Here is a 23,218-nt window from a genome sequence, read left to right as displayed (position 1 = left end):
AAAGAAGTCACCAGGACCTGGTCTAAACACAGTAGTTAAACCTGGGTAACTGTAATGTGATTGTGTGTGGTTTTTTTTAAACAGTTTAGTTAAACTGCTGTCAGGTGGGTATGGACAGTCTAGACTGATATAAGCATATCCACATGTGTTTACACCACATTGGTTTACATTGTTTAATTAAACCAGGATAAATTTGTATGTAGCCAAGCCCTAAGTCTCTGTGGATAGGATAGAAGGAAAGCATTGTGTACCCTTTGTGCAGTGGCACACACACAAGCATGGACCATTTCTCTTCACCCAATGTGTTAGTGGGCTGTGTCACACTCTGGTTAGAGCAAAGGGTTCTGTGAAGTCAGCTGGGCTGAGACTGGAGTTTGCAGTTGGAGTGAAACCCTTCTCTTAACTATGTTGACTTGAAAAATCCCACATTTAATAGCAATGGGAAACTTAATGAGCATAATATTTCTAAATATTTCTTTGAACCAGTTCCACAAAAGTATCTGCTGGTTATCGGAAAGACATCTGCCTTGCAGCAGGACACAGCTGTCTCATGAACTGCTCAGAGTAACTAGGAGTACTGCTGTGCCATGTTGGGGTGAGATTCTCTGGGCCAGGGATCTGGAGAAGCTTGTAAAATAACCCAACTGCCTATTCCAAATTTAGGGGATGGAGGAGCATGAAATGGCACAAGGACTTGGGAAGTTTAAAGAAGTGTTTAAGGGTCAGCGTGAAATGGAATGTTGTTAAATCCAGATTATGTGCTGGGGACAAGGAATGATTGGAAACAAATCTGGGGGAATACAGCTTTCTAACGAGCAACATAGAGCAGGAACTAGATGGAGAGTAGAGAAATCAGATGAGTATGTGGTGATCTCTTGGAAAAGCCCCAAATTAAAGGCATTGTGTGCACATAACTGGTATAGTACAGTACATTTTAACAAGTTAGATTCTAGGCAAAAGGACTGCCTTTTTTATTTGTACAGCATCTAGCGCAATAGGACCCTGGACAACAACTAGCGTTCCTAGGCATGATGGTAATACAAATAATGATGATCTGATCAGTATAGCTCAAGAGGTTTTATTGGTATAACTGTTTCCATATGAGAAGGGTAATAAGCTATGTGGTATAAGGCACTCTTATACTAGTGTAAATATTCACATTAGGGTTTGTATTGGTATAACACCATTGGTTTATAAGAAAAGAAGGATCACGCTTCTGACCAAATATCAGAGGGGTAGCCGTGTTAGTCTGGATCTGTAAAAGTGGCAAAGAGTCCTGTGGCACCTTATAGACTAACAGACATATTGGAGCATGAGCTTTCGTGGGTGAATACCCACTTGTCGGATGCATACTGGTACAAAACCTTTGTGTAGGCCTCCTGGGTGCTGCCTTGGGACACGCACATGCACGACATTCCCTCTTCACTAGTAAAGCTGCAGTCAGGGTCCAGTGTCCACATCTGGGTTCCTCACTAGGTACAACGGACCTTGGTGGAGCAGAGAAGTGCCCAAAGGAGGTGGAACAGTTCACAAAGGCGCATCTTGTAGCTGGCCAGAAGGAACTGGATATCCTAACTAGTAGAGTACTGGGAAAGGAAAATGCTCTGTAGAGGCAATGGGTAGTATTGAACTCTTCTTAAGGTGCCACAGAACTCTTCTGAGTGCCTTTTAATAAATACAATCAAATGCAGTGTCACATCTGTGTTTAAATGCTTGCACAGACTCCATTTTTGGGAGATACAGCAGTTGTATTTTCCATAGTCAAGGCACTCTAATACTGAAAAGATTTTCAGGCCTGGATTTTGTTTAATTTCAGTTATTGGCTTCTAATCACCACCTCCCATCACACCATTACCTAAGGGCCAGATCTGGGGAGGTGTGAGAACTGAGGGTGCTTGGCAACTGGCAGGATCTAGCCCTGATGGATAAAATTTGTGGCACAACCTGGTCCAGTCCCTCTTTCTGAATGGTTATCAGTTTGTTGTGATGGTGTCCCACATGCTCAGCACCCTAAGTCTGGGCAGTGACTAGTCTGATCTTAGCTCTGGTTCTGTCTTGCACCCTCCTGGATCTGACACCCTTCTTGGTTGGGGGGGTGGGGTCTGGCTGCCTGGACCCCAGAACCAGCCCTCCCAAGCCCCAGTTACTTAGACATGCTCCCCCAGAGTCTATCTGGCTGAGAAAGTTCTGGTTTCCTAGTTTTGCCCTTCAGAGACACTGTGGCAGTAAAGCAATGAACGGGCTATGCTAAAGGGTTTCCCATTCACATGCTTTACTCTTAGAAAACACAGGGGAGTTACAAATCTATGAAAAAAAAAAATTCTGAATGTAGCCCTCTCAGTCTGATCTTGCCCCTCTTTGAGAATCCTGGTTTTGGCCTGAGCCAAAGGGGAGGCAAAGTTCTACCTGGCTGCACTCTCTCTAGCTGTGTCTTCTGTTTCTGGCAATGAAACTGCATAGTTGCTTAGAGAGCATGTCTCTTTTAAAGCAGACTCTGACACTTGTTCTGCCCCTGCTCTTCTGCTGGGGAATTTCCATTCTCTAACCCCTGCACTGGCTTCTGGGCAGAGAGTTGTTCAAGTCAGTGGCCTGGCCATAGCAACCTCACCATTCTAGCAGGGGAGAGCTAGGCAATATTGATGACCGTTGATTGCTCTGTGTCAACTTCCCAGACATAGTCTCTGCAGTAGGTGTCAGGCTTCTGCTCCAGAATGAATGTGCAAAGCCGAATCTTCATAGATGGTGCTCACAGAACAAAAATGTAGTTAACAGGTTGACCAGACATACCTTCACAGCCTGTCACATAAAGAAAGTGGCTCTTTCTAGTGAGGAAAGATGATGCATTGGTTTGGGAGCTGCTTTAAAACTTGAGAGAGCTGGGTTCAAGTCCCTGCTCTGTCAGACTTCCTGTGTGACCTTCACACTCTCTGCTTCATTTCCCTATCTGTGAAATGGGGATAATCGACCTGGTTTGGCTCACAGGTGAGTGGTGGTGAGGATAAACACAGTAAATATTGTGAGGCGCTCAGATACTATCAGATAAGTGTCTGAGAGAGAGAGACTCTACAAGGTATTTGGTACCCGTGTTAAAGTATAAGTTGATGATGACTTTCTGATCAGTGTGAAACTGTACTGGTAGCATTTGGGTAATATGGGCTGATAACCTGAGTCTAGTTAAAAGCCTGGTCATATCTGTCATATGTTTGAAACAACCATAGTGTGATAAGATGCTGTCCTTTTTACAGCAATGTAGGCTGGGAATCCTACATTTTACAGAAGGGGAAACTGAGGCACAGAGCAGTGATGTGATTTGCCCAGGGTTAACCAGCCAGCCAGTGACAGAGTGCTTGAGCTTCTTCCTCTTCCTGGTGACAAACTGGGATTCAGCCTATGTTTGGTCATTGAATCCTGGGAATTAAATCTTAGTCTCTGGGACCCAGGTAACTTTGTGTCCAGTAATAGTTAACTTTAGGGATAATAAACCACTATTTAGTATCTCTGCCATATCCATTCTCTGTGCAATGAACTGCCACTTACTAAAACTGTCTTTTAACTATCTTCACATAAAGCAAGAGAAGATTTATCAGTGGCTAACGTGTAACATACAGGCCTCTTACATTGGTTGGTGGTATAATCGTGTTATCAAAACTGCTTGCTAAAGAAACCAGATTTAATGAGCGTTCTTGTCCAGTTAATAACATTTCAGCCTGTTATGATTTTAATTGAATAGAATTCCCTGGTAGCTACCCTTCAACAGCATGCTGGCAACTGGCTAGCACTAGAGTGTGTAGAGTCAAGTGGTAATAAGTCATTTTAGTGGGGCGTAATGTAGCCCATATCTATGAAAAAGGAAATCCCAGTGGTTACCATACAAATGCACATACGTTAAAGGACCCAAACCAGATTTGAAAGCACAGACTTGTAAATTCTCTGCCATAGGCAATTTCAGAAATTCCTGGGAGAGATCAGCACAAAACCAAGTGCATGCTGCTCCAGCCAGTGCTGCGGACAAGTCAACAGAAGGTCATGGTCAGCTGTATCAAATACTGCTGTGAAAGGTCCAAACAGCCAGAAATGAATGACAACCCCCACCTGCAGCAATCCAAAGGTTGTGTTATGCTTTCCATAGAGCAGTTCAGAGCTATGGTATTCATGGCTTGGCAAAGGAATTGTGTGGCAATAGACTGGAATATCTCTCCCCTTCCTGGCCACTATGCAGTACAGAAGAGGGAAGTGACCGAGCAAATTCACTCCTCTTGCTTGGTGTCCCATGCCATCTGATCACATGTATCCTGCCTCCTGTGGCTTCCAATAGATCCACTCAGCATGCTTGAAAGGACAAACCTTCAGTGAAGGTGCCAGGTTAGGCCTAGGCACAGGTCAGGCCTTCTCCCAGTGGCTTGCCCTGCCTTACTGCAGAGTGCCTCCTCAGGAGCCTGCTTGTTATAGGCAATCCATGCTGAAGGTGCCAGGCCATTAAATGTTTTGCTCTGGTGAGAGCAGGGTACAGTTGTGGTTTCTGGGCAGTTTTCTCTTCTCCAGGTGAGATGGATCGCTCTGAGGATACATCAACGCTGCAAAAATAGACCTCCTGTGGCAGTGAGTTTTAGAGCCTGGGTCAACTGACTCCAGGCTCACGAGGTTCATGCACAGGGCTAAAAATAGCAGTGCAGTTGTTGAGCTCAAATGGGAGCCCAGACTGAGATCCATCCCCCCTTTCTGGGTTTCAGAGCTGGGGCTCAGGCCCAAGCCTGAACATCTACACTGCCCTGTTTAGCCCCCTAGCGTGAGCTCTGCAAGCTCAAGTCAGTTTACCTGGGCTCTCAGACTTGCTACGACAGGTCTCGTTTTACAGTGTAGACATATGTTGAGTAACTGGTCTAGGAACGAGGCAGGGATGTGGATCTGGGCTGGAAGAAGTTGAAAAAGTTCTTGCTCTGTCAACTTGTTTATGCAAAGTTCGCAGTCTTAGGTGTGGCAGGAGCACTGGGGGTGGATAGTTGGGTTATTCCCTTCCCCTCCCCACCCCCCGCCCACTGCTCACAGCAACCTCTTTGGACAATATGAATGGCATTGGCAAATTCCATCCTGAAGTCCTTGGCAAGAAAAATTGTGGCTGCAACTTGGAACTTTTTTTTGTGGGTGTGGTTGGGGGGCACTTGTAGGGAGGAAAAGTTAAATCAGTGGGGGGTGGAGAATGGAAGAATGCTGTAGAATACTGTGCTGCATGCTGTCCTGTGAGAGTGCTAACAAATGGATGATTCAGTGGGTGACTGCACATGCTTGATGAACCGTGATCTGGCTCTTTGCTGTATGAGGCTCAGTGCAGATCCTGTGAATAAGTTTGTAGCCATAGGAGTGCTATGCAGGTCTCTGTTAGGTTGCTGCTGCTTGGCTCTGACTCTGAGCAGCACAAGCAGGGAATTCTGGAATCAAGGTTGGTTGTCAGGCTGCCACTGAGGAAATTCATGGCCCTCTGAACCCAGACATGGCATGGTACTTGCTCTCAGGTATATTTGGAGTTCCTAAGTGATCGGTGACCCTTTGTGGCTGCAGTGTCAATATTTTACTTGAAAAGTAGTCTGTACAAGATCCTGGGTTTGCACAGTGGTGTGTGCTGCAAACAGTCCTACAAACGAGAATCCACAGGTCTCTATCAGGGACTAGGAACAAGAGAGAGGGCCTGGAGTATGGAACCAGGACCGGTTAGATACCAGCTTTAATTTAATCTTTTAGCTCCTTGTTTTTTCTGCTCACTCATTTTACCTCCTGCCACATTCCTGAAAATGTCTCCAGTTTAACTAGTGGCATGTTACACTTCTTGGGATGTTATTCACGGTGCTCCACCCAGGGCTACCCTGTGTCTGCTTTCTGCTGGAGGGGCCCATCTAAAGAGTAGTTTGAGAGGTCTACAGCTTAAAAATGGCTTACGGAGATGGACCCAGAGATTGAAAATAGTTCAAGCAACCTAGCCTCCCTGCCATGGATGAAGGTAGCTTTGCTATTATGGAGATTATTTTAATAACATTATAGGGGAAGTGGAGGGGGTTCTACATTTTAACCCTTTACCTCTTCCTCCTCTTCTCCCTGTGCCACTGGGCTCTTGCTCATTCTCTTCCCTCCCTCCCCCTCCCCATTAGCTCTTGCTTTTTCTTCATTTTTAGGTCCATTTCTCTCAAGAATACAAGATAGAATCACTAGCACAGTGAACCATAGACCAGTTCAGATGCGGTAGTCCCAGCTTTATGTGATTAGTCTGTCAGATATGGATCTGTAGAAGTTTGTCTCAAAACTGCTCTCAGCTGCATTCTGACAGGCCGTGATAACTCTTCCCTATATACCATGCTTCCATATCACCCCAAACATGTAGAGTGTCTTCCCTGTATCAACAGGTGGAGACTGGGGCGGTTGGTGCCATGGTCATGTCACACCTCTGTGTATAAGCTCTTGTTCAGCTGTTTCCAATTCTCAGTGGGTGACAGGACTCTATTTGCTTGAGGCTTGATCCTGGGATCCCCTCTCATTTGAATTTGCAATGAGAACTTGGACTGGCTGGGCAAAGAGGAGCCAGGGTGGGCATAGGAGGTGTGGAGAGGAGACTGATATTGGGACTGGGAACCACTGGATGAGGAGAAACAGGTTAGGAAGAGAAATGAAGCCAGGGAGCAGATGCAAAAGAGAGGGATTGGCTAGGCTAGGAACTACTGGGGAAAAGAGCTGAGATTTGGACAGGGAGCCAAAGTGGGAGACTAGAACTGCCTAGGCAAAGAGACTGGGACTGGGGTGAAGAGTGAAGACTGGGACTGGTTAGGTGAGGTGAATAGGACTGGGATGGAGAGCTGGGGGGTAGCGGAAAAGGCAAGACAGGAACATGGGACATGAAGGAGACCTTCTGGGTCGTCAAATGCAGTCCACTGGACCCCAGCATATCATAAACTTATCAAACTTCATCTTAAAGCCACTTAGGCTTCTTGCCCCCATGCTTCGTATGGGAGTGGGGGGTTGTCCCAAAACCTCCCTCCTCTGATGGTTAGAAACCCGCTTCCCATTACCAGCCTCAGTGTACTCCTAGCCAGTTTATCCCCTTTGTTTTCTAACAACAGGGTCCTTTTGTTCTTCTCCCTCGTACTTAACCCTCAATGTATTTAGAGAGAGCAGTGAGACCCTCCTCTCGACCTTTGTTTTGCTGGCTAAACAAGGCCTTTTAGCTTCCTCCCATAAGATGGGCCCTCCATTCCCCTGGTCATGCTCTTAGCTCTTCTCTGCACTTGCCCAGTTTGCATTCATTTTTCCTGAACACGGCTGACCAGAATTGTACAAAGTATTCCAGATGAGGTCTTACCAGTGCCTTGGCCAATGGCATTATTAGTTCCTGGTCTCTACTAGAAATACCTCACCTGATGCATCATAGCATTACTTTTGCCTTTTTCGTGGCTGGATCACACTGGTGGCTTATAGTTGTCCCATGATCAACTAGTACATCCAGGTCATTCTCCTCCTCTGTCGTTTCCAGCTGATGAACCCCCAACTCATAGCAGAAGTTCTTGTTCTTAGTTCTAAGTCCATGACCTTGCCCTTTGTACTATAAAATTTCATCCTATTTTTATTGCTCTAGTCATCAAGGTTGCCCAGTTCTTCCTATGTAATATTCCAGATGTCTTTGTATTGCCAGTGCCTCCTGACTTTGTCATCAGGAAATTTCGTTAGCAAGCTTCTTATTATGCAAAGCTCCTTAATGGAAATAAGATCGGTCCCAAGACAAATCCTTGAATGCCATTAGTAACCTCCCTCCAGCCCAATAGTTCCTCTTTCAACACAACTTGTTGTCTTCACTACTTTAGCCAGTTCTTTACTCACCATGCAATTCTTGTATTGATCTCCATCTTCTCTAGTTTAACTAATTTCCCATGTGGTATGATATCAAATGCTTTATTGAAATCAAGGTAGATTAGATCTACCACATTTCCCTTGTCAAACAAATCAACTGTCAAAAAAAATCATGTTAGTCTAACATGGTCTACCTTTGGTAAACCCATCTTGCATTTTTCTCATTTGCCAGAGCTTTATTTGTTCTTTCCTTCAAAATTTGTTCTAAAGCCTTGCATACAACTGAGGTCAGGTTAATGGGTCTACAGTTGCCAAGGTCACTTTTTTCCATTTCTTAAATATAGGTCTGACTTTTGCTATTTTCCAGTGATACAGCACCACCCCCAATTTCATAGATTCATTAAAAATCCCTGCTACTTGACTTGCACTTTCATGTGCCAGATCTCTCAGTATTCTGAGATGGACATTTTCTGGTCCCCACCCCCATCCCCCATTATGAGCACGTTAAACTCTGAGTTTTGCTTCCATCTTGGATCTGGACACTCATTCCCATCAGCCGTTCTGCCTCTGCCCCCATGTTCTACAATATCATCCCTATTGAAAACTGAAGCAAAGTATTCATTTGGTTTTTGGGTCATACCTAGTTTATCTTTAATCTCTATCCGTCCTTGCTCCATGGCAGCCCCACTTTTTCTTTCTTTCTTGATCTCTTTTTATTTATATATATATATATACTGCATCTAAAATACTGCATCCTATTTTGTTTTTAATTTCCTTTACAAGATTTAACTCAGCTTGACTTTTGCAATTCTCTGTACTTTCTGACCTCCAAGATGTAGTTTTCTTTGCAGTCAGTTCCTTCTTCTGTTCCTTGTAGGCTCCCTGCTTACACCTAATAATTGAAGTGATTATTCATTGCCCACCTCTGCCAAATTTCAAGTTCCTGCTCCAAAGCATCTGGGCACTAGAGATTCTCAATGAGATGATCGTAAGAATTTTTTTAACGTGGCAAAACAATGTATTTTCCCTAGGCTCAGAAACAACTAAACTATTTTGGTTGAAACTTTCCAAAACAATTCAGCCTGAGGTAGACAACGGGTATGGAAAACTTAAACTCAAAGAGTTAGTCTGCAAAATTATAAGCAACTGAAAACAGGATCTTATAATGGGAAGTATTGGAAAACCTTAATAATAATAATAATAATCTCTTGACAGAGAAGCATTAAAGTTACATAGCTAAGAATTGTGCTTTGTTTCCTAATACTCAAGTTGCCTGCAAAACCTTAATCTTGTCTCCTTTTTAGCCTATGCATTATGATAGTCTCTTTAATTACATGAATAGTATACAATTTCCCAAATACTACAGTATGATAGCCACAGGCTTTTTCCTCCAGCCTTAGTCATCTTGCAGTATTCACTCTGTCTTGACACTCTGTGTCCAGTGCCTCACTCACTTGAGAGATTTATCTAACACCATGAGAGATTCAGATTCTGCAAGTGAGGCCCTGATCCTGCGATTCACATCAAACAGATGAACTGCTGTGGCTGCAGGGAGCCCCATTTGACTTCAGTAGGGCTCTGTATGCATGTTGTAATTGGCAAGACTGAGTTTCTTGTTTAAGATTGTGAATAAAACATCAAGTGTTCAGAGTTCTCTTCCTGTGTTGTCTGACAGATTGAAACATGGCACTGGGATTGTGAAAGACAAACAATAGCCATAGTAAGGTGTTAACTCTTAAGCCTAATGTCACTCAGCCAGATTTTTGTATAATATAGGTACACAATTTTGCAACCAATTTGTGTGTCATTATAGCAGTGCTATGTACTAATTGGGTTACTATATAGACAAATGGCCAGATCAGCAAAGGGCAGAAATAGCACTGGACTTAAAGTGCTTGGGGTCACTTTTGTCTAGAATGGTGCCTAATACAGATGTGACTTCAATAACTAAAGGTTTAATTATTACCGTATTGTGCCCTCAGCCTCTGTGCAAGTGTTTGCTGCTATTGGTGGGAGACCCTCAGTGTAACTTGAGCTGTAGTTGCTAGTGTAATCTGGCCCTTCCCACAGGCTGAGTATTACACCCCTTATCTACGTGAATGTGATTGTCCTAGCAGATGAGTATATTAAATGTATTCTGTCTATTTTTCAGATGTTTATAACTTTAGCCAACATCCATTTTGGGGGGGCTGGAACATTCCATCATTCATATCTGTCCTGAGGGCATTGGATTTCTTAAAACTTTGAAGAACGATCTGTTCTGTTGGGTCTTGACTGGAATTGTTGGGGAACATGAGATATTTTGCTTATTTTTGTACCTGTTAAAATTGTGAGTTCTTTGGGGGTAAAGACTGTCCTTTTGTCCCGGGTTTGTCCTGGTCCATTACTGGGGCTCATAGGGGATACTGTAGTAGTAGTAGTACTACTACTAATTAATAAAAAATAATAATTCTTAAACTTCTTTAGTTTCTGCCTCTGATCTCTGGTCATATTACCTGGCTCATTTGGGAAGAGCAGAATTGGATAAAAGTTTCTGCAGAATATTCAAGAAAACAGGGTGACTGGCTCTCCTAAAACATGACACATCTTATTGGCAGCCAACCTAGAATATTAAATTGATAGGATGTTGGATGCCAAGCATGCAGCTTGTATGCACATAAGCTCTTTATGCAGCAGGGACCATCTTTTTGTTGTGTTTATACAGCATCTAGCTCATGGCTGTGGCTACTGAGCACCTAACAAATGTACAGTGCTTAGAACAGTGAGGCCCTGCTCTATGACTGGTGCTGCTAGGCACTACCATAATACACCTAATAAAAAAATAACCATCCCTCATCGCTACCCCAGTGGAATCCAGCAGTCTTTGTAGATGAGACAAATTCAAGCTAGCAGAGGGTCAGCCACCTTAAATATTTGGAAACATATATAAATAAAAAAAAACAAAGCTGGTTATAAAACTCCTCTGCTCCCATTCACAAAGGGTGAGCGAGTTGCTTTAAATAGGAGGTCCCTGCATCTCCAGTCTAATTTTTATAGCCCCTCTTCCACAGGCAATACCCAGGGTGCACTGCTTGGAGCTGGGATTAGATTCGGCCTGTATTCCACATCTTTATCTTCCTTTTTTTTCCCCCTCACTCTCCATCTATCTTTCCCTCTCTATCTCTCCTTTTGTCCCCTGACACTCTCTCCTGATTTGTAAGGGGAGCTGCCAGTAGTGGGAGAGGATCTCATGATTCATCCAGGCATCTCTCCTGAGTTCCATTGGGGTTTGTCCTTGTAGCTAAGAGCACTCTCTAGGAAGGGTTTATCCCTTCTCCTGTGGCTCTGGAGACAGGGCTGTTCTTACCCATACGCAAAGTATGCGGCTGCATAGGGCACCAGGGAATTCAGGGAACCACATTTCCTGGTGCCCTGCGCAGCTGTGTAATGATCCAGCGTCTGCTCTGCCCCGCCTCTTCCTGCTCCGCCCCTGCTCTGCCCCAGACCCACCACCACTCCTTTGAGAACTGCTGCAGGGGACAGGCCTGCACTCACCACATGGTAAGTGGAGTAACCTGGCCCCAGCCTGCTCCACTCCCCTGGCTCCCAGCCGTGCTGCTGGCGAGTGCTGGGGGTGGTTCGCTCTTGCCCCCAAGGCTGGGAGCAGAGTGAAGTGGGCTGGGGCTGGGGGGTTGGTTCCCCCACACAGAGGCCTGGGGCCAGCTCCCCCTCACCCTCTGGCAGAGGCTTGGGGCCCCACACAGCCCCCACACAACTAACCTAAATGACTTGGGACAGCCCTGTCTGGAGAGATCACTTACCCGATAGGGAGATTCCTGCCCACAGTCTCTTGAATATATAAACCTGGTTTTCCTTTGCCAGTGGAGTAAAACTCAAGAGCTTTACTTGAGCCTGCAGCTATACGTTAGAGAATGAAGAAGCTGCCCAGGGCCGCTTTCCTCTGTGTTTGACTATGTCTACAAGGTCAAGTGACAGAACCATGCATTCCCTCAGTGGAGGAGGGAGGAGACCTGCTTCTGGTATGTCCCTTGTAATGCTGCGTGTGTAGGCAACTGTAGGCCCCAGCACACTGGGTTTCTGCTTCCCTTAATTAGAAAGCATAACAGCAAAGGGAGAATAGGGTCTCTGTGCTACAGGTGGATCCAGGAATCTGGCTTCTAGGACCTCTGCTTTAGGGAAGTCTGAAGCCATGTTGTGTGTCTGTACTTTGGTAAAGCCCTATATCCTACAAGCCTAAATACACGAAGCAGCATGCCTGAACTACAGTCACAGGTGAATAACCTTAGTATTTCCCCTTAAAGTCCCCCCCACACACACACACACTCAAGGACTGCTCAGCTTTCTGGCTTCAGAGAAAGACCCTGTTACAGATACATCTGAAGTCTTGTCCCTTCTACTGAGCACCGTGATGGTAAACATTCTCCATCATTTAAAACATGGATCAAATTGGCTCTAGTTTCATCTTAAGTTATTGGCCTGTGTGCCAGAATCTTCAGGTGGAATTCTATGGCCTGTGTATTGCAGGAGATCTGGCTAGAACATAATGGAGCCTTGTGGCCTTTAAAACCTGTTATTTTTTGGAGCACCAGAAGCAGGTGAATTTGCTTCTACGTGCAGAATCATAAATGGATCATCTGCATAATTTTACTGAGCTGCCTAATTCTCTTATATTGGACACAGGCCACTAGTGACTTCTTTCTTCTCTAAGAAAAGCATCTTTCCCTCCCTCCCTCCCTTTCACCAAATGGAACATTTTAATCAGGTCTCTCATTCTCTGATCTGTTAGAAGACTGACATTCATTGGATAGTATGGTGTCTCTTAACATGGAAATATTTTTGTTTGCCTTGTGTCAGAGTTCTTCTTCATGCCTTTTCTTGTTCCCTAATGAGACAGAAGAAAATGGATGATGTTTGCAGTGGTGACAACTTTATTTTAAAGGTTGCATCTTTTGTTTCCATTATAAACCTCATCATCCCTTGGTGGTAATGTGACAATTTTGTCTTTTTGTTCTTGGTCTTGACCTGGTGGCGATTTTTCCTTTTTTAATTTATTTATTTTCCTCTATAGAAAGTTTGAGCATAATCCTTAAAGAAGGTGGGTTGTTTTGCTTGTTTGTTTGTTTTTGGGGGGGGGGGGGGGGGGGTGAGAGAGAGATTGAGATTAATTTAAAAAAATAAAAAAACACTGCACAGAACTACAGCTGCCCATCACATGGAGCCAGTTTTCAAACTTCTCTTCCTCCCTGAACAGTTGTTTATTATAAAATGTATTACTTTTAATACCTAGGTCTTATATAGCATGTTGCAATGATTTTAAAAATTCACTTTTATGCATGAGCAATTACTGCTTGCGGCTTTTGTTTCATAATTGCCCTTGGCATTGTGAATTTGTAAAAACCTATAATAGAGTGCATCTAGGCCTCACCCAGACATAGATGGCCCAGTTTACGTAAAGGTGTGGTGCTGCAGTGATTTTTGTGAAATTGTCACAACATTGTATGTCGACTAGGGTTGCCAACTGTATAATCGCACAAACCTAAACACTCTTGCCCCATCCCCCTTTCACTCCAGCCCCCCTCCCTCTGTCGCTTGCTCTCCCCCACCCTCACTCACCTTCACTGGACTAGGGCAGGTGGCTGGGGGTGTATGGGAATGCTGGGTATGGGCTCTGGGAGGGAGCTTTGGGTTCAGGAGGGGGCTGAGGCAGGGGGTTGGGGTGCAGGCTCCAGCCAAGCGGCGCTTACTTTGGGTGGCTCCTGGAAGTGGTGGCATGTCCAGCAGTGGCTCTTAGGCTCAGGAGCAGCAGCCAGGCAGATGTGCATGCTACCCCTGCTTGCAGGTGTAATGCCAGCAGACCCTGGTCTTCAGCGGGCAGAATCAAACCTGGGATCTCTAGAGCTTAGTGTGTGAGCTGAAAGCCAATTGGCTCTTAGCTAAGGCTGTGCAGCACACTCATTTTCTCTTTCTCTAAGTGGTCTCAGTGCCACTAGATGGGACAGAACACCACCTCCAGAAGGTGCGTCGGTTACATACTTCCCCTAGCTGAGGAAGTGTTTCCTGAGTTTCAGAGTCCTCTCAGTTGAAATCCCAGATGAGCCTCTTATGATGGGTTAGATCACAGAAATCCCCTGGGGCTGCCAACTAATGTGCCAAGACTACTTCTGTCTTTGCGTTCTCTGCCAGCTTGGGACTCCAGCACCCTGTCTTGTTGAGCCAGACACACCAGTCTGCCCCAGCACAGAACCAAGGTCTGAACCATGAGCCCCAAAGCTGCAGAGTTAATTGAAAGCAACTTAAGAAGTGTTCCTGTCTTTAACACTCAGATGCCCAACTCCCAATGGGGTCCAACCCCAAATAAAATCCATTTTATCCTGTATAGAGCTTATACAGGGTACACTCAAAAATTGTTTGCCCTCTATAACACTGATAGAAAGAGATGCACAGCTGTCCCCCTTGCCCCAAGGTATTAATACATTTTCTGGGTTAATTAATAAGTAAAAAGTGATTTTATTAAATACGAAAAGTAGGATTTAAGTGGTTCCAAGTAGTAACAGACAGAACGTGAATTATTAAATAAAATAAAACATGCAAGTCTAAGCCTAGTACGGTAAGAAATCTGAATACAGATAAAATATCACTGTCAGATGTTTCAGTAAGTTTCTTTCACAAACTGGAGCCTTCCTAGTCTGGGCACAATCCTTTCCCTGGTAAAGCCCTTGTTCCAGCTCAGGTGGTAGCTTGGGGATTTCACATGATGACCACTCCCTTTGTTCTGTTCCACCCACTTAGATACCTTTTGCATAAGGCGGGAATCCTTTGTCCCTCTGGGTTCCCACCCCCTCCTTCTCAATGGAAAGACACCAAGTTAAAGATGGATTCCAGTTCAGGTGACATGATCACATGTCACTGTAAGACTTCATTACCCACACTTGACAGCATACACGTATACAGGAAGACTTACAATTAAAACAGAGCCATATACAGTCACTCGTTATGGTTAATGGGAGCTGTTAAGGTTCCTTTGCATAACTACAATAGTACCTCAGAGTTATATTTCTTATTTCAGATACAAGAGTGATACATTTATACAACTAGGATGACCACACTCAGTAAATTCTAAGCTTTGTAATGATACCTTACAAGAGACCTTTTGCATGAAGCGTATTTTAGTTACATTATATACACACTCAACAGCCTACTTTCATAAAATCATGTAGAGTGCAACATCCCACCCCCCACTTGTAACACTGAGAGACTCCGGTCGTCGGCGAGCAGGATTGAACCTGGGACTTCTGGAGCTTAGCGCATGAGCCTCTATGGCACCAGCTGTTAGCAAAGGCTGTAGAGCAGACTCATTTTAGATTTCTCTCTAAGTGGTCTCGGTGCCACTAGATGGCACAGAATACCACAACCAGAAGGTGTGTGGGTTACACAGGCACCACTCCTGCAGCTCCCATTGCCTGTGGTTCCCCATTCCTGGCTAATGGGAGCTGTGGAGTTGGCGCTCAGAGTGGGGGCAGTGCACAGAGAACACCTGGCCACGCCTCCGCCTAGGCGCTACGGACATGCTGGCCTCTTCTGGGAGCAGCACAGAGCCAGGGCAGGTAGGGAACCTGCCTTAGCCCTGCTGGACTTTTAATAGCCTAAAATCTCCTGGATTGGTTTCAGTCACCTCGATTCCAAGAGACTCTTGGCCAAACTGGGAGACTTGGCAGCCCTAATGTGGACACACGTTCATCATTTAAATCTGGCTTGTATTGATTTACTTGTTCCCTGTTAGCTGGATTTAAATCAGTGTAATGTGTCCACATGCAAAGTTGAACTGGTTTAACTCGATGCTGTAATGTGATATGGGGAACTGGAGAAAGAGGATCAAGTTTCAGGGGGGAACCAGTTTGTAGCATCAGGGCTCAAGAATGCAAGTTAGGGCGCACAGTCTGTTCGTGCTCAAACACGAGAGCATCATCAAGTAATACTGGCAGCTCAACTTGCATAATAACGATCTCTTTCCCACAGCTCTGCCTGCCTGATGTATATCTTATTACAAATGAAACATCTGCAACGTTGCACCTTTAGTTAAACCGATGCCACCCCTGTATGTAGACAAGCCCCAGTGTTTTTAGTGTATCTGTCATGGTGATGGCTCCAATTCGTAGCTGCTTGGAACATAGAGATGACTCCATGTAGCTAGGGAGCAAGAACTTGGTTCAGAGATTTGTGAAAAACCAGTTTCTGCCTTATCTTACTGCAGCTGTGTGTTTAATTTATTTACATATTTTGTCATAAAACCAAAAGAAAATAATGTGCCTGAATCTCTCTTGCTCTGCAGCTTGTACGGTCACTTATACCAGAGCATGCCACTAACTGCTCTGATTGTGTACCATCTTTATGCTCTTTGCACAGGTGGAGATAAGTACATTGGGTTCTGGGTAATAAAGAATCAGATCCAGAGAAAGTAAAAAAGGAAAATCAAGGTGATTGAATGAAGGAACTACTACAAAGCAGTGCTAAGGCTGTAAACTTGAACGACCAACTGCTACTGGCTAAATGACCAAGATACCACTTTTTGATGAGATTACAGGTTAGACGGATAACGGTAATAGCACTGATGTAATAGACTCCTGAAAGCCTTTGACATGGTGCTGCATGATATTTTATTAAGAAACCAGGACAACACAAAATCAACATGGCAAACATTTAAAATTGTTTGAAAACTGGCTAACTGACAAGTCTGAGTGTAACTGAAAACTGGCAATTGTCATCAAGTGGGTATATTTCTAGTGGGGTCCTGTAAAGAGGAGTTTTTGGCCTTTTGCTATAACTTTTTAAAATCTTTTTATCAATGATCTGGAAGAAAACCATATAAAATAATCCCTGATAAAGTGTACAGATGACGTAAAGACTATGGGAGTGGTAAATAATAGAGATACAGATCACTTGGTAAGAAGGGCACAAGCAAGCAATATACATTTTAATATGGCTGCCAGGGTTCCTCCCCCACTCTGAAATTCAGGGTACAGATGTGGGGACCCGCATGAAAGATGCCCAAGCTTATTTACCAATTTAGATTAACAGTAAGCTGCCATCACCGAGCGGGTTTTAAATTTTAGGGGAGAGCCACTTGGAACCCTGCCTTCCTCCAAATATTTTGCAAGTCCCTAACCCCCTCCCCTTTCCTGAGCAAATTTGAGACTAATTCTCCTCCTCCCCTCTGCCCCCAAGTCCTTACACCCCTTTTCCTGGGTAGGCTTGAGAGTATACCCTCACCAGTTAGTCCTGGTGAACACAGATCCAAAACCCTTGGATCTTAAAACAATGAAAAATCAATCAGGTTCTTAAAAGAAGGATTTTATTAAAAGAAAAGGTAAAGTTTATCTCTGTAAAATCAGGATGGAAATAACTTTACAGGGTAATTAGATTTAAAGAGGATCTAATCTAAGGATTAGAGGAACCCCCTCTAGCCTTAGTTTTAAAATTACAGCAAAACCGGGATAAACCTCCCTCTAGCAAAGGAACATTTGCAAGTTGAGAAAACCAAAGATAAAGCTAACATGCCTTGCCTGGCTGTTACTTACAAATTTGAAATACAAGAGACTTGTGCAGAAAGATTGAGAACATGGATTGATGTCCGGTTCCTCTTAGTCCCAAGAGCGAACACCACCAAAACAAAGAGCCCAAACAAAAGCCTTCCTCCCATCCCAAGATTTGAAAGTATCTTATCCCCTTATCAGTCCTTTGGGTCAGGTGTCAGCCAGGTTACCTGAGCTTCTTAACCCTTTACAGGTAAAAGGATTTTGGTGCCTCTGTCCAGGAGGGATTTTATAGTATTGTAGACAGGAGAGTTGTTACCCTTCCCTTTATAGTTATGACACGCACCCCAAATCACAGATAGTGTTGGACAGCTAGTTCCACACTGGCTGTGATTTCTTCCTAGAGCTCTAGGAGAAAATAGAGTTAATAAGACACACGCACCTTTAGACATACTACTGATTATATAAAAACTAACAATATGTCCCACATTTTAAGAACAATTTTTAACCAGTTGATTTTGGGAAACTTTTACAGGAGAGTGCATTATCCACTTTGTTAGAAGCTTCTGAAATGTGTTGTATTTCAAAATTAAAATTTTGGAGAGCTAAACTCCATTGAAGATGATTTTTGTTATTTTCCTTGGCGTTATGAAGCCACTTTAGCGCAGCATGGTCGGTTTGCAGTTGGAAACATCATCCCCAAACATATGAGCGTAGCTTTTTCAGTGTGTACGCCATGGCGTAGCATTCCTTTTTGCTGATTGACCAGTGGCTTTTTCTCTCAGACAGTTTCTTGCTGAGAAACACGACAGGATGGAATTTTTGATCCGGTCCTTCCTGTATTAAAACTGCTCCCACACCACACTTGGACGCATTTGTGGTTACTAGGAACCGTTTGTTAAAATCTGGGGTCCTTAGCGCAGAGTCAGACATGAGTGTTGCTTTAAGCTGATTAAAGGCCTTTTGACACTTTTTTCAGTCCACTGAACTGCATTTGGCTCGGTTTTTTTGGTTAGGTCTGTCATTGGGGCAGCGATTTGGCTGTAGTGTGGTACAAATTGCTGGTAATATCTGGCCAAGCCTAAGAAGGATTGGATCTGTTTTTTGACTTTGGGACAGGCCACTTTTGGATAGCATTCACTTTGGCCTGTAGGGGGCTAATAGTTTCTTGATCCACTTGGTGTTTAAGGTAAGTCACTTTGTTTAGGCCTATTTGACACTTTTTAGCCTTAACAGTTAGTCCTGCCTCCCTTATGTGCTTGAAGACTTTCTGAAGGTGTTCCAGGTGCTTTGCCCATGAATCAGAAAAGATGGCCACATCATCAAGGTAGGCGACGGCAGATTCTCCCAATCCCACTAGGTGACATCTACAAGTTTTTGGAAGGTGGCAGGTGCATTTCACAGTCCGAAAGGGAGCACATTAAATTCATGCAGCCTGACATGGGTGATGAAGGCTGACCTTTTCTTGGCGGATTTATCTAGCAGTACCTGCCAGTGCCCCTTGGTTAAGTTTAAGGTAGAGATGAACTGGATACGTCCCAGTTTCTCCAATAGTTTATCTGTGCGTGGCATTGGATGGTTGTCTGGGTGAGTTAAAGCATGTAGCTTACGGTAGTCCACACAAAAACGTATTTCCCCATCTGGTTTGGGAACTAGGACCACTGGAGATGCCCATGCACTGTGAGAGGGGCAGATTATATCTATTTGTAGCATATTCTTGATTTTTTTTGTTCTATAGCAGTTTTAGCATAAGGAGACACCCAGTAAGGTTGTCCTGTAATTGGGTGAGCATTACCTATGTCAATGGAGTGGTATGCCCATTCGGTCCGTCCTAGGGTGGCTGAGAACATCGTCGCGAAGCTAGAGCACAGCTCCTTGATCTGCTGTCGCTGCATATGTCCAAGGGTTAGGGAGAGGTTCACCTTTTCCACGCCACTGCTACTTTTTTCTTTGTAGTAGACACCTTCAGGCCACTTAGCATCATCTCTTTCCTGGGCTGTGAACAGACAAACTTTTAATTTTCTGGAATAAAAGGGCTTTAGAGAATTAACATGGTACACTTTAGGCTTTAAATTTGAGGTGGGGAATGTTAAGAGATAATTAACAGCTCCCAGGCACTCTTGAACCATGAAGGGCCCTTTTCATGATGCTTCCATCTTATGGGCCTGGAGCTCTTTTAAGACCATAACCTGGTTCCCTACTTTGAAGGAACGCTCCCTGGCATGTTTATCATACCAGGCTTTTTGCTCTTTTTGAGCCTCCTTTTGCTTTTCTCTAGCAAGGGTGAAAGAGTCTTGGAGGGTGTTTCTGTAGGTTGCTTAAAAAGTCCCAAATGTTAGTTTCTGGAGAAGGCGTAGAACCCTCCCGTTGCTGCTTCACCAGCTGTAATGGCCCCTTAGTCTCGTGGCCATACACAAGTTTAAATGCTGAAAACCCTAAATTGGGATGTGGTACAGCTCAGTAGGCAAAGAGCACTTGCTGGAACACTAGGTCCCAATCATTGGAGTGCTCGTTTATGTATTATGGCCTCCAAAGTTCCATTAAACTTCTCCACCAGGCCATTCGTATGATGGTGGTAAGGGATGGCCACCAAGTGGTTCACCCCATAAGCTTTCCACAGGTTTTTCATGGTTCCTGCCAGGAAATTAGTTCCCGAATCCATAAGGATGTCGGAGGGCCAACTTACTGTGGCAAAAATGTCTGTTAGTGCCTGGCATACCTATTTAGCCCTGGTGTTGCTTAAAGCTACTGCTTCCGGCCATCAGGTAGCAAAATCCATGAAAGTCAGTATGCACTGCTTTCCTCTGGGAAGCCAAGAGCTTTACCCAGAACTTAGTTGGAATGACCAACTATTTTTTGAGGATGCTAGTCTTCCTGGGTAACCACCAGGAAGAGTTTCCTTGTATAAAAGTCCTTTTTTTACAACAAACTGGGTCCATTAGAAGAGCTGAGATGCGGTGGGATGCCCCGTGCCGACCGCCCAAGCTTTTTGAAGGCTGCCATCTGCTTCCTGTTCGGCCTGGAACTGTTCCCTTGATGCTGGAGACATCAATTCCTCACTGGATTCTGGACTTGGGTTTTGGTCCCTCCGGAAGCGATACAGGTGATGGGGTTGTTTTCCGATGACTGTGTACAGCTCTCGCTGGTGCACTATGTGGTATTTCAGGCTCTGGCTGAGCCTCTTGGGTAGGGTTTGTCTGCTGCTTCTCGCCAGTTCAGGCTCGCTGGTGCCCTCTGTCATTGGAGTTGTAGATGGGGTTGCAAGCGCTGACTCACTGTTGGCACTGGGACTGGATTCACTACGGTTGTGTCTTCATTTTGTTTCGGGTTGCCCCTTCTGATATTCGCTCCAACTGCTTTTTTTTTTGGTCACCTCGGCCCATTTGGCTCCAATCTCCCCCACCTCGATTACAGTTTTGGGCTTCCCATCTAGGATGTACCTTTTTATTTCCTTAGGAATACCCTCTAGGAACTGCTCTATTTGCATTAGGAAAGACAGATCTTCCAGAGATTTAACACTCGCTTCTGATATCCAGGCATTTCAATTTTTGTCAATGTGCTAGGTGTGTCGGGAAAATGCCATGTCCGGTTTCCACTTTAGGGCTCGGAACCGCCAACGGGCATGCTCGGGTGTTTGCCCCATTCTGATTCTGGCCTTGTTTTTAAAATTTTTATAACTGTTCATGTTTTCCTTAGGCATTTCAGCCACTACCTCTACTAAGGGTCCACTGAGCTGTGGCCTCAGCTGTACCATGTACTAGTCTGTAGAGATGCTGTACCCAAGGCAGGCCCTTTTGAAATTTTCTGAGAAGGCCTCGGTATCATTGCCTGCCTTGTAGGTGGGGAATTTTCTGGGATGGGAAGTGGTACCTGGAGAGGGGTTGCTAGGGTTGGCTGGTATATTTTTGCCTAGCCCTTACCCTTTCTAACTCCAGTTTATGCTTTCTCTCTCTTTTTTTTTTTTTTTTCCCTCCATCTCTTTTTTCTTTTCTTCTCCATAGCTTTCTTGTGGGCAGCCTCATTGGCTTTCTCTGCTCATTTAGCAGCTTTTCTTCTTGAGTTATTTTAATTTGATCAGATTTTTGTGATTCTTTTCATTCTCTTGTGCTTCTAGTCTGGCCAGCTCTAGTTTAGTTTATTAGCAGCGTCACTGGTACTCATTTTCCTGCGTTCTTGTGCTGGGTTACACCCCCTCTGCAGTTCACTGAAACTGGGATGCACTCAGCTCAGGGGCTGCTTAGTTAACAGAGACTTTCACAGCATATAGTGTTCAGCCTTTTTAAGCTAGCTATACCTGAGAGGTAGAAGGGGGGCGAAAAATTCGGCTTGTAAATTCCTTTTACTAGCTGCTTGCTCACAGCTTGAACCCTTCTTTTCACAAAGATCCTTGTTTAAAAAAAAAAAAACCCTAACACCTCTGCCTTTAGGCAAAGAGAGAGAATATCTGTCTCCCCTTCAGCTCTGCTTTCTAAGTAGCTAAAAAGGAGAAAAAAAGTCTCACTGGCTTTTAGTTTAAAATGATCACACTGATACCACCATGTCAGGGTTCCTCCCCCACTCTGAACTTTAGGGTACAGATGTGGGCACCTACATGAAAGACCCCCAAGCTTATTTACCAGCTTAGGTTAATAGTAAGCTGCCACCACCAAGCGTGTTTTAAATTTTAGGGGAGAGCCACTTGGAACTCTGCCTTCCCCCAAATATTTCGCAAGTCCCTAACCCCTCCTTTCCTGGGCAGATTTGAGACTAATTCTCCCCCCACCCCAAGTCCTTACACCCCTTTTCCTGGGTAGGCTTGAGAGTATACCCTCACCAATTAGTCCTGGTGAACACAGATCCAAAACCCTTGGATCTTAAAACAATGAAAAATCAGTCAGGTTCTTAAAAGAAGGATTTTATTAAAAGTAAAGGTAAAGTTTATCTCTGTAAAATCAGGATGGAAATAACTTTACAGGGTAATTAGATTTAAAGAGCCCAGAGGAACCCCCTCTAGCCTTAGTTTTAAAGTTACAGCAAAACAGGGATAAACCTCTGTAACGATGCGGTTCTGGGGGGACCCAACTGAGAGTGTCAATTCAGGACAGATTGCTTAAAACAGGGCAGTTTCAGCCCAAGGCTAGGGTTTTTCCACCTTTAAGGCAAACCAAACCAGCCAGACAAAGAGGACTTTGGTTAGCCAGTGGGGTGAGACCACAAGTCACACAAGCAATTTCCTTAGACTCTCCAGTTTCCCAGTATCACCACCAGTGCCACTCATCATGGGGATGAATTGTTATGAAAACCAATACCCCAGTAAGAGAGGTACTCTCAATTCCAAAGAATCAAGCCCCAGACCCAGGTTAATATACAAATCAGATCTTACCCACAAATCACTCTGTTGCCAGTCCTTTAGAATCTAAAGGTTTATTCATAAAAGGAAGAAGATAGAGATGAGAGCTAGAATTGGTTAGATGGAATCAATTACATACCGTAATGGCAAAGTTCTTAGTTCAGGCTTGTAGCAGTGATGGTGTAAACTGCAGATTCAAATCAAGTCTCTGGAGTACATCCCCTGCTGGGATGGATCATTCAGTTCTTTGTCTAGAGCTTCAATTTGTAGCAAAGTCCCACCAGAGGTAAGAAGCAGGATTGAAGACAAGATGGAGATGAGGCATCAGCCTTTCATAGGCTTTTCCAGGTGTAAGAACACCTCCTTGTTCTTACTGTGGAAAATTACAGCAAAATGGAGTCTGGAATCACATGGGCAAGTCCCTGCATACTTTGCTGAGTTACAAAGTGTATCTGCCTTCTCTCAATGGGTCAGTTGTATAGCTGATGGTCCTTAATGGGCCATCAGGCAGGCTAGGCAGAGCTAACACAAA

At 44.4% G+C, this 23,218-nt stretch overlaps 1 protein-coding gene across 8 annotated transcripts in view; it reads left to right on the top strand.

Annotated features, from left to right (window-relative positions):
* Positions 1 to 23,218, top strand: part of WIZ (WIZ zinc finger) — a 160,209-nt gene that overhangs the window by 29,687 nt on the left and 107,304 nt on the right. For 2 of the 8 annotated variants that reach the window (XM_050925745.1, XM_050925738.1), the window contains exon 2: positions 16,231 to 16,408. The exons of the other annotated variants lie outside the window; for them this stretch is intronic. In XM_050925745.1, coding sequence (XP_050781702.1) covers positions 16,397 to 16,408 — 12 coding nt within the window. In that variant the 5' untranslated portion in view covers positions 16,231 to 16,396. The remainder of the gene's footprint in view (positions 1 to 16,230; positions 16,409 to 23,218) is intronic. 8 annotated transcript variants of the gene reach the window in all.

The sequence above is a fragment of the Gopherus flavomarginatus genome, chromosome 16 (assembly GCF_025201925.1).
Source record: "Gopherus flavomarginatus isolate rGopFla2 chromosome 16, rGopFla2.mat.asm, whole genome shotgun sequence".
Lineage (NCBI taxonomy): Eukaryota > Metazoa > Chordata > Testudines > Testudinidae > Gopherus > Gopherus flavomarginatus.
The sequence above is the reverse complement of the archived record's forward strand: the minus strand, read 5'-3'. Positions and strand labels throughout refer to the sequence as shown.